Source organism: Saimiri boliviensis, chromosome 14 (assembly GCF_048565385.1).
Source record: "Saimiri boliviensis isolate mSaiBol1 chromosome 14, mSaiBol1.pri, whole genome shotgun sequence".
NCBI classification, from domain to species: Eukaryota; Metazoa; Chordata; class Mammalia; order Primates; family Cebidae; genus Saimiri; species Saimiri boliviensis.
Window position 1 is genome coordinate 75,923,257 of NC_133462.1, and position 12,601 is coordinate 75,935,857.

Sequence of the window (12,601 nt, forward strand, 5' to 3'; positions counted from 1 at the left end):
CTGCCTATTTTCATTTTTAAAAATATATGATGCATATAATTAAAAGAAAATTGTAATAATAATTTTTCCAAAACATAACAGAAAAGAGCAGAATTCAGCATAATGATTAAATGTATCATGTTAAACATATAAAATTGCCAGTATTTGATAGTTTTTGATAGCTTATAATAGCAACTCCCCATGGTCCAACCTACTACATCCACACAGACTCATAGATATGTGTAACTTCAGTTTTGCTTTAAATGATGGAGTCCCAGATGTTGAATATGTTCAGGACATATTTTATGGTCATTATGTAGAGAAATATCATATAAGTGATTTGTATAAAATAGTTTTTATGGAAAAGGTCGAAATTTGCAATGATTTCCAGTAGGCCCTGACCCTATAATGTGTTTACTACACATTTATACTGTTTCCAAAATCTCTTAGTCCATCTAGCATTTTTTTCACATTTGTATTCTAATTGCTTAAACATATAAAGATGTGCCATTTTTCATTTTATTTCATTTCATTTTCTTAATGGAAGAATTAATACTCTTCCAGTTGTGTTATCCTGGATTTTTATCCCTCCAACACCATGGGGTTTTCTTGCTCTAGACATGGATAGCAGAGTAGGAAAAAACCTGAGAAGGAAAAAATTTCTTTTTGCAGATTGGCAAGTAAAACGTGGATCTTTACAAACAAGGAAAGAGCTCACTCAGGGTGTGAAAGAGATAGAGGCACAAGGTAGCGCTGGTATCTAAAAAGGGCCACATGATGGTCAGGAACATGGTGGCAGCTTCCCCTCCATGCATAGACTCTCTCATTAAGCTTCCCCAGCAGGAAAACTCTGGCTGAAAAACTAAAAAATGAATACGTCTTATTTTCATTTCATTTTACCATAGGGAATATTCCCCTGATTGGTTTTTAATTTTACCTTATTTTCCATGTTTTCTTTTTTAGATAAAAATTCTTAGACCAGAACATTTAAAGAATTCAGTGAGAAAGTTTATAACTGAAAAAATGGGAAATGAGTATCTTCAAAGAACTGGAGCTAATTTGAAAGATGCATATAAAGAATCCAATGCCAGAACTCCACTGATACTTATTCAGTCTCATGGTAAGCTATTTGTGAATAGTTAAGATGATTGAGGCCAGGCGCAGTGGTTCATGCCTGTAATCCCAACACTTTGGGAGGCCAAGGTGGGCGGATCACAAGGTCAAGAGATCGAGACCATCCTGACCAACATGGTGTAACCCCTTCTCTACTAAAAATACAAAAATTAGTTGGGCATGGTGGTGGATGCCTATAGTCCCAGTTACTCGGGAGGCTGAGGAAGGAGGATCACTTGAACCCCGGAGGTGGAGGTTGCAGTGAGCCAAGATTGAGGCACTGCACTCCAGCCTGGTGACAGAGCAAGACTCCATCTTAAAAAAAAAAAAAAAAAGATGATATGTTTGGCTGTGTCCCCATCCAAATCTCACCTTGGATTGTAATCCTCATAATCCCCAAGTGTCAAGGGCAAGACCAGGTGGAGGTAATTGGACCATGGGGGTGGGTTCCCCCATGCTGTTCTTGTGGTAATGAGTGAGTCTCGCAAGAACTGATTGTTTTATAAGCACCTGGCATTTCCCTTCCTTGTACTCACTCTATCCTGCCACCCTGTGAAGAAGGTGCCTGCTTCTCTTTTGCCTTCCACTATGATTGTAAGTTTCCTGAGGCCTTCCCAGCAATGCAGAACTGTGAGTGAATTAAAACTATTTACTTTATAAATTATCCAGTTTCAGGTATTTCTTCATAGCAGTGTGAGAAAAGACTAATATAATGATGATAAAATGTCAGCCAAGAAATATGGAGAAGTAGAATCTGTGTCAGATTATTGTGTGTTTAAAATATTTTCCTAGCCTTATTTAAAATTTTTAGGAAAAGAGCTAATTATAATTTTAAGCTATATTAAGAATAAATCTCTTTGAAAATATAAAATAATGAAGAGGAATAAAACCTTTCAGATTCACAAACATGGAAAAATTTATTAATGATGATTTTTTGCACAGACAATACCTTGCAACCACATACTATTGCTCTGAAAGCTGAAATTGCCCTATGTCTATTCAAATTTTTAATAAATACTGCCTTGTGCAAAAATATATATTACAAAATAAACTATCAGAAATTGTCCCTGCTCTCCAGCCCTTGTATTCCTCAAAACTCCAAATGCTGTGTTGTTGTAGTTGCAGTTTTTCTCGTCTTTGCACTACAGATCCAAAGTCAAATATTCTCTCCCAAGCAGAGTATTTTCTTCATTTATCTTCTGTTCCAAAAATCAAATGTGTCTTTAGAATTGATCATTTCAAACCTTGATTTTATGACACAATACATTGTCCAGAGTGCCTCCACCTGGAGGCTTCTCACCTGGAACGTTTCCAGGTAAAGCACTTGGCTACATGCCCAACACACTCATAATAGGTACTGTCCATTTTGTGAAGACTTACCCCATGATGTTGGCTAGGTCTCAAACCATCATGTTCATGTTCCAAACAACAGAATGGAAGCAAGGAAGAAAGGCACACATCCTCCCTTTAAGGAGATATCCAAAGTATTACACAGCACTTTTATTTAATTTTAAGTTCCAGGAGACATGTGCAAGACATGCAGATTTCTTACATAGGTAAACATGTGTCATGGTGATTTGCTGCACTTATCAACCCTTCACCTAGGCATTAAGCCCCACATGCATTAGCATTTATCCTGATGCTCTCCCTCCCTCAACCCCCAACAGGCCCCAGTGTGTGTTGTTCCCCCTACATTTGTCCATGTGTTCTCATTGTTCAGTTCCCACTTATAGGTGAGAACATATAGTTTTTGGGTTTCTGTTCCTGTGTTAGTTTGCTGAGATAAAGGCTTCCAGCACATCCATGTCTCTGCAGAGAAAATTATCGCATTCCTTTCTATGGCTACATAGTATTTCATGGTGTATATGTACACTACACATTTTCTTTATCCAGTCTATCATTGATAGCTATTTGAGTTGATTCCGTGTCTTTGCTATTGAGTATTACACAAAACTTTTGCTAACAAAGTTTTGCTGCCAAAATCTATCACAAAACTTAGAAGCCACCGGAAGCTAAAAATGTAGTATTTTAGCTGGGTACACGGCCATCTCAAACGGCACTGGGTACAGCTGCGGAGGAGGAAAGGAAAGGCAGATGTTGGAGCAGACAACCAGCAGGTGCTGCTATCGTTAGATATTATTGTCATCCTCGTGTGTTAGGCTAGTAAGTGGCAGGGCCAAAATTTAAACTCTGGCTCCAATTTCAAAACCTGTAGTCTCTCCACCATGGCTATACCTTTTGCCACCACCACTCAATAAATGCTGGATTGTGATTTTTAAGAGGGAATTAAATGAGCTTAGTTTTATGCACCTCTCCACATTCTTATACAGGAAGCGACCTTACCAGTATCCTCCTGAGATTTGCACAAGAGTTAAAAGGAACAACGCATCATGTGACCATGGTTTCTCTGGGCCGTGACCAGGCAGCTAAAGCTGAAGACCTCATTTTAAAGGCACTAACGAAAACACAACAATGGGTCTTCCTCCAGAACTGCCATCTTGCAGCATCGTTTATGCCAAGGCTTTGCACACTTATAGAATCGTAAGAGTTTTACATTTACATTTATTTGTGAGGGATCAGATTGATTACCAAAACTATAAAGTAAAACTAGAAATGGCAATGTATGTATTCTCTGTGTAAACAATGACAAAATAATGTGTTGAGCCACTCAGATGAAACTTAAACTATCTTATATAGGTTTTCTTTGCTCCAGGAACTTGAAAGCTACACTAAGAATACTTCAGTTTTTATTTTTTAAGGCCTCTTTAGTTTTTGTTCGCTGTCTTATTTATCACTTTCCTCAAACTGTTACTCTCAATAGCTTGTACAAGCATACACACAAGTTGTATGTACTGATGGATACGAGTTTTTAATATTCTGTGTGCTTCTAAACAGCAGAGCATAACGCCTCATGCCTATACTTTCAGAGATGATTTGTTTTATGGCCTTTGCTTTGTATCTGTTCTGACTTTCTCTGGCTCAAACCACTTTTTTAGGCTGTACCTCCCAAAGCACTTAGTCGCTCATGCAGAAATGTCTATAGGTTCAGCCTTCTTGTTTGCAGTGGAAGTATTTGAAAGTTGATTGATGTCATGTGGTATCAATAGAGGCTCACCATACTATTGCCAGACAATAGTATGGCGGATAGCACCGTGCCAATAAAAAAAAACAAGTAAGAAGTTAGTGAAACGTTCCTCAGAACAGAATTTCAGTTTTAACAAGAGTAATTAATGATACATTTAAATATTAAACATAATCAGAATATGATTAAAATAAATTCATACTTCTGGGTTGAGCGCTGTGGATCACGCCTGTAATCCCAGCACTTTGGGAGGCCGCGGCAGGTGAATCAGCCGAGGTCAAGAGTTTGAGACCAGCCTGGCCAACATGGTGAAACCCTGTCTTTACTAAAAATACAAAAATTAGCCGGGTGTGGTGGTGGGCACCTGTAGTCCCAGCTACTTGGGAGGCTGAGGCAGGAGGATTGCTTGGGCTCAGGAGGCAGAAGTTGCAGTGAGCCAAGATCACGCCACTGCACTCCAGCCTGGGCGACAGAGTGCAATCTCAAAAAAATAAAATAGAAATTGATTCATACTTCTTTATTAAATCAAGCCTTTAGATATTTAAGATAACCCACAGAAGAGGAAAATGTGAAGAAAAAATATTTCTTAAATTTAAGAGTTAAAGAAATATGTTCACAACATATTGCTAGGAGAAAAAAAGCTACAAACAATGTATGCAGCATAATTATTTTTAAAATGAGAGAGAGAGAAAGAGAAAAGAAAAAGAGGAAAAAAGAAGTATACCTAAACTCATTTAGCGGCATTAGAGGCCATACTTGTTTTCTGTTTCATTTGTGTTGTGTGTTTTTTCCTTGTAATAAATTGGTTTGTCTTGCAAATTTTTAAAAAATAATTTCACCCTTGCTGAAAAGTTGCAAGAACAGTACACAACTCCCTTTTACCTTTCATCTCTATTTCCAAATTCTTAATATTTATCCTTTCATTTCTCTCATATATATATATGTAATGTTTTTCTGAATCATTTGGAAGTAAATAGCAGACATGTTGCCACTTGACCCCTAAATAGTTCAGTGTGCAGTGTTGATTATTTACTCGTGTTTAGCCTATTGTCCCAATAATATCTTTTATCGCAAAATAAAATAAAAGTTTTTGTCAAAGTTCCAATTAAAAATTTCTCATTGTATTAAGTTTTCATGTCTTTTAAATCTCCTAATAAGTATTTTTTAAATTTGTTTGTCTGTTTATTTAGAGGTGAGGTCTCGCTACGTTGCCCAAGCTGGACTTGAACTCCTGGGCTCAAGTGATCCCCTCACCCTAGCCACCCAGGTAGCTGGAACTATTGATGCATGCCACCATACCCTAAATCTCCTTTAATCTATAATAGTTCCTCAGTCTGACTTTGCCTTTCATGATATCGATGTTTTTGAAAAGTACAAGCTGGTTACAGTGGTTCCTGACTATCCACAAGGGATTGGTTCCAGGACCCCCTGTGGATACTAAAATTCTTGCACATTCAAGTCTGTTATATCAAATGGTATAGTATTTGCCTACAACCTACAAGCATTCTCCTGTATAATTTAAATCATGTCTAGATTACTTATAATACCTAATACATAGTAAATGCTGTGTAAATAGTTATACTGTATTATATAGGAAATAATGACAAGAAAAAAAAAGTCTATACTGTTTCAGTACAGATGCAAACATTGTAGGCCTAACTAAATAGTACAGGTCAGCAACACCTTAACATTTTCTGACATTTTTTTTTCTTGAATATTTTCAATGCAATGCTGACTGAATCCATGGATGTGGAACCTATGGATACAGAGGGCTGACTGTATTTTGTAAAGTGTCTGTCAGTTGGGATTTATCTAATATTTTCTTATGGTTAGATTAAGGCTATGCAGTATTGCAGTAGTATCATAGAAGTAATGTTATATCATTCTTGGTACATCATATCAAGAGACTTGTGATAGCAATCTGTCTCATTACTGTTGATATTAACTCTGGTCACTTGGTTAAAGTGGTATCTGCCACTTATAGGAACTTTCAGACCATATACATACGTTAAACTTTCACCCACTAGTTTTTTAAGTTCATTGATAATTTTTGACTGAATTACTACTATATTATTTACCAAATGGTAGCTTTCCAGCTCCACAACTTCTTCTAAATTTATTTAATGATGTTCTTCTATAAAGGAAGAGCTTGTCTTTCTCTTCTATTTATTTATTTATTTGTATCAGTATAATATCATTGATTTCCATTTTATTCAAAAATTATAATTTGTTACTGTCATCACTTATTTTGATATTCAATTGTCCCAAATTTTATCAGTGGAACTCTTCATTTTGTTTTTAATTTGTAATTTTTTCCAGATTTTTTGCAATGATTATATGATCACTTTTTGTACTTATAGGAAAGAAAGCTACTTTTTAAAAATGGTAACTGATGGGTCTTATACAAATTCTTGTGCAGTATGGAAGCTCTGATGGTATTATAGTAAGATCTTTGGTATTAAAATGATTCATAAGGCCGCTTCAAACATTGAAATGCTGTAATTCTAAGAACATGTTGCTTTACATTTTTCACATTAAAATATTTATAAGTTTTTTATTTTATTTTGCAGTTTTAATAGTCCAGACATAACAGTAGACCCTGAGTTTCGGCTATGGTTAAGCTCAAAATCGTACAGTTCCTTTCCAATTCCTATTCTTCAAAAGGGTTTAAAGGTAAGAACAAAGTATAACAGATTTAATATTGACTAAGGATTCCTGTTTGAATGTAACTCTGAATTTAAAAGAGAGAGCTAATTCTCGTAAATTCTGAAATGCTAAATTTCTGCTTTGTGCTTAGCACTATACTGGAGATCAGGAAGAACACTAAGGTAGATTCCTATTGTCAAGGAATTCACAATTTATATGTTATTTTCTCAAACAAGGATGCTAGATCTCCAATGATTATAAACCAAAATTTACAATTTGTGTCCTTTTCCTCCCCTTCACTTCTCTAGCATTTCTTATTTCTGCCCTCCTTAAATGTTTCACAGTTCATTAATTCTCTAGAAAGGGTCTGACAGAAAGCAGGCTAAAACTATTTACTAAAAACTCCTCATTAAAGATTATCTGGGACTTCTCATATCCACCATTGAAGTTGAATAAATAGTAAGAGAGTCAATTCTGTTAGATCAGGGTCCAGCTAACCAAAAGGCATAGTCTTAATAGCAGAAAAAAACTGACTGATGGCATAGACATAAGGGGTGTACCCAGACTCCCAAGCATGTGCTTACTGCCAGCTTTCACAGAAGTGGGGTGGGCATGGAGAAAATTGGGTGGATGAGGTACTTTGCAGATAGAGCCCCATTCCAGCCCAAGAACTTCCTGCCATACTGCTTACCAGCTCTGCCCGGAGGCTCTCTTGCCATTTGCTCACATGCTAAGGGTGACAGACTCAGACAAGCTTGTCTTCTATCTCCTGGAGCCACTTACCTTCTATGGGTGATGAAACTAAGAGCCATTTGCTTACACTCCAGGGGTTTTAAAAACATAGAGACCTCCTCTTTCCCAGAGAGGATTTGTGTACATTCCAAAGCAAAATCTGTCTCTCTTTCTCTATCTCTGAGAAGAGGAAAGGCTGCTATGCCAGTCATTCTGTAAGCTCCAAGTTTCATAATTTGAATCCCCCTCTTAAGTTACAAATTCCACTATGCACACACGGGACATTTGGAATCTGATCCCTGATCCAGAAGTCTCGTGTTCATACACACACACACACACACACACACACACACACACACACATACACACAGACCATATATACATACATTAATATTATATGTATGTGTATATATATATATATATATATCTGCACAACATATGTTTGTATGTGTGTGTGTGTGTGTTTATATATTTAAATTGTGCAAGGAGGGTAACATTTCATACCCTTCATGGTTTCAGACTTAACAGCCACACTCTCAAGAACGCCCTCCAACTGATTCTTTCCCCACCTCACCCTCAGTTTCGAATCATTTCTATTGTTCTGGTTCCTAAAATCCCAAGCCCTATGCTCAGAGCAAATAAGAGTGCTTTTAGTCACAGCATTGTACTTCCCATTTCAAAATATGAATTGGAACAATAGAAAATCTGGGATAATCCTTTTAGAGATGTTTTTTACGTGGAAAAAGAATAACACGAGATTTTGGATTTGCCAGTGAGTCTTGAAAATAGCTACATTTTTGCCCAGTTCTTTTAGTAGTGTAGAAAGAAGAGTGCCCTGGAGACCATGCCTGCATCTGTCCTCACATGCCATTTTACTCACATCTGTTTTCAAGATTGCCGTGGAATCTCCCCAGGGATTGAAAAGTAATTTACTTCAGACATTTGGATGTACTGGGAGTGGAGAGGTAACGGAAGAGATATTTGAAAATCCTGACTGTGGACAATGGTGGAAAAAACTTTTATTTAGCCTATGTTTTTTCAACGCTGTGATCAACGAAAGAAAAAATTATGGAATATTGGGCTGGAATATTGCCTATAAATTTACTTTTTCAGACTTTGGGGTAAGTGTAGTCTCTTCCAAACTTAAATAATAATAAGATACAAATTGAGAGGCTACTAGGTGCCTACACAAATGCTAATAAGTGTTTTACATAGGGGCAAAAAAATGAACTCTGTAACTAGGCAATCAGGGCTAACGTTTAGAAACATGGACTTTGGGCCAGGCGCGGTGGCTCAAGCCTGTAATCCCAGCACTTTGGGAGGCCGAGGTGGGTGGATCACGAGGTCAAGAGATCGAGACCATCCCAGTCAACATAGTGAAACCCCATCTCTACTAAAAATACAAAACATTAGCTGGGCATGGTGGCACGTGCCTGTAATCCCAGCTATTCAGGAGGCTGAGGCAGGAGAATTGCCTGAACCCAGGAGGCAGAGGTTGCGGTGAGCCGAGATCGCGCCATTGCACTCCAGCCTGGGTAACAAGGGCGAAACTCCGTCTCAAAAAAAAAAAAGAAATACAGGAAGTAAATATTCATCTTGAGAAATTAGAAGACAAAAGAAAATAAAAGCTAATAAAGGATTTCTTCTAGAGTAATAATGCAAAAGCTAATAGTAATGAAATATACAGGAAACAGTAAAAGGAAAAATAAATTTTTAAATTGAATTTTTAAAATTCTTTTTATATATTTTTAAAGCTTACAGCTATAAGGTGTTGGATTTTAATAAGACAAATAAAATTTGAAAATCTAGATGAAGCCAATGGTTTCTTAGAAAATATGAATTATCAAAATTGACTCAAAGAGAAATAGAAATTTTGGTTAGGCCAATTGCCACAAAAGACATTGCAAATGACACCAGAATGAGATGGTTTTACACCTTAATTCACTCTGAATGTTAACAAACAGATAGTATTAATATTATATAGAGAGTATTCTAGACCTTAGGAAAAGATGGCACTCTCCCCAGTTTATGTTATAAAACCAACATAATTTTAATATGAATACCTGATAAAGATATTAATAATATACATAAGAACTGTAGATTAATTTCACGTAAGACTCAAGATGTAAAAATTCTACATAAAATATAAATCAATTTCAGCAATGAATCAAAAGAATAATACACTGTAACCAAGATGGGTTTAATCTAGTCATGCAAGGATGACCCAATAACTGGAAATTTATAATCCTAATTTATATGATCATCTCAAGGGATATAGAGGAGTCATTTGTTATTAATTTTGGAGCCATTTCTAGTAAAGTAATAAACTTAAAGCAAACTTCTAGTAAAGTAATAAACTTAAAACTTAAAGTAATAAAATTAAAAACCACTTAAATATGAAGAAAGAAGAAAACTATCAAAAAACGACGAGTATTATTCTACATAGTCAAACACTGAAATTGTTTCAAATAAAATCAAGAATCGGATAAGGATGCCCATTATCACCACTGTGATTCAACAGTGTCTTAGAAGTTCTAGTAAATACAATGAGTTAAGAAAATTACAATAACTCATATTAACATTGTAAAAAGAGAAAACTATCTTATTGTTGATTATATAATTGTACGTCTAGAAAACCTAAGATACTAGTAAAACAAAATCTACTAATTAGGGAATTTGGTAAAGTAGCTGGATAAAAATGTAGAGATCAATAACATCTCCCTGGTAATAAACACTCAGGAATGGAAGTAGGCAAAACCATACTTTCACAGTAGTGATTGAAAAAATTTAAATACTCAGTAACAAATTTAATAAGAAATGTATGCGTCCTAAATAAAGACTAGTATAAATTAGGGAGAAAAAAGAGGCATAACATTTGTTGAGAGCTTAAAATGTTCTGATTGCTTTATCTAAATTGTTTAATTCCCACAACAACATTACAGGGTAAGGACACTAATTATCCTCATTTACGGATAGGAACATAGAGGCACACTACACCTAAGAAACCTGCCCAAGTTACTTTGGTAATAAGTGGAAATCTGATTCCACAGTTCATTTTTTTAATCCTGCCTCCCCTGAATAAATGCATCCATGTTCTTTATGGGTAGCCTTCCCATATCATAACTACCAATTCTTCCAAAATTAATAATCAAATATAATGCAGTTCCAACTAAAACCCTATTAGAGAAGTTTTGGAATTAATAAAATTCATATAGAAGAACAGATGCTGAAGAATAAGCTAGAAATGTACCAAAAAAAAATCCTAAAGGGGTCTTCCTTCACCAGATAAGAAAACATAGTAAAAATCCACCATGTTGTTTGACAGATAAGTAGACAATAAATCAGTGGGACATCGTTGAGAGTGTAGAAACAGATCCAAGATCCAAGTTTTTATGAAATTTTAATATTTGACACAGGTAATATTTCAACTCAGGAAAAGGGGATTTTTAAAAAGTAAATGGCACTGGCACGACTAGGCATTCAGCTGGAAGAAAATGACTGGTTCTTTTATCTTATATCCTATATAAAAACAAATTCCAGAAGGGACTAAAATTTATATCTATAACAATACAAATAACCAAAATCTAGGAGATTACATGTACAATCTTGGAGTTGGGAACCAATATTCTGAATTGAAAACCCAGAACCATTGAAGAAAAGATAGATATATCTGATTACAAAAACCTTTTATATAACAAATGGTGGCAAAATAAACAGAAAAATAACAGATTTAAGATAATGCAAATGACTGACAGAGTTAATATCTGTGATATACAAAGACTTCTTATCTATTAACAAGAAAAAGACAAACAAGCCAAAGGAAAAATAGGCGGTATACAGAAGACTGTATTTAAATGACCAATGGACGTAAGAAAAGATGCTCAAAATACCCAGTACTAGGTGAAATACAAATTAAACTAACAGCAAGGTACTGCCCATAAGACTGGCAAAAATTAAATAAACCAACATTTCCTGTTAGTGGCAGGGATGAGAACAGTGATGAAAAATTCCTTCACACTGTTAGTGGAAATAGGAATTGTTACAGCCAAACAATGATAGCCAATATGTATTGTCCAATTGCAGCACCATGTATATGCTAAACTGGCATTTGTGGGAATAAAGACAGGAAAGCGGAAAGACAGGGAGAGAGAAAGAGGGAGGTGGAGATGAGAAATAGTTGAAGAGCACAGGGAGGATAGAAAGAAGAGAGTGGGGAAGCGAAGGAAGGAGAGAGAAGAGAAGAAGTCAACCAAAGTGCAAATAGAATGTCTCTGTAAAGATACCCAAGAATTGCTGTCAATGGTGGTCTCAAAGGAGAGGATCTCATGGCTCGTCGGGAGTGGGAGAAAACTTGCTTTCTCTTGTTTATCTTTTTGTGCTTTTTGAATTCAGGACACATGCCTGCTTTGCCTATTCAAACAAATAACAGCAATTAAATACCTCAATGCCTGTTCAACAATAACAAAAAAGAACTAGTGGATTAAAGTGTATGTCCCAGGGTGGGCACAGTGCCTAATGCCTGTAATCTCAGCACTTTGGGAGGCCAAGGCAGGCAAATCACTTGAGCCCAGAAGTTTAAGACCAGCCTGGGCAACATGGCGAAAGCCCATCTCTACAAAAAAATAGAAAACTTAGCCAGACAGGGAGGCTGAGGGAAAAAGGCTGAGGTGGGAGGATCGCTTTAGCTGAAGAGCTCGAGGCTGCAGTGAGCTGAGATCGTGCCACTGCACTCCAACCTGGGCCACAGAGTGAGACACTGTCTCAAAAAAAATGTGTATGTCGCATTATTTTTATTTGTGTGTGTGTGTGTGTGCATTGTGTAATTTTTTTTTTTTTTTTTGAGACAGAGTCTCACTCTGTCACCCAGGCTGGAGTGCAGTGGCACCATCTCAGCTCACTGCAACCCCCACGTCCTGGGTTCAAGTGATTCTCTTGCCTCAGCCTCCCAAGTAGGTGAGATTACAGCTACTTGGGAGAGTATCACCATGCCCAGCTAATTTTTGTATTTTTAGTAGAGACAGGAGTCAGGCTGTCTTGAACTCCTGACCT

The 12,601-nt window shown here is 36.4% G+C and overlaps 1 protein-coding gene across 1 annotated transcript in view; it reads left to right on the forward strand.

Moving 5' to 3' along the window:
* The window catches only part of DNAH14 (dynein axonemal heavy chain 14), a 376,422-nt gene that overhangs the window by 340,883 nt on the left and 22,938 nt on the right, over positions 1–12,601 (forward strand). Inside the window, exons 74-77 of the mRNA XM_074385260.1 lie at positions 943–1,099; positions 3,423–3,633; positions 6,745–6,847; positions 8,446–8,673. Of these exons, the coding sequence (XP_074241361.1) occupies positions 943–1,099; positions 3,423–3,633; positions 6,745–6,847; positions 8,446–8,673 (699 nt within the window). The remainder of the gene's footprint in view (positions 1–942; positions 1,100–3,422; positions 3,634–6,744; positions 6,848–8,445; positions 8,674–12,601) is intronic.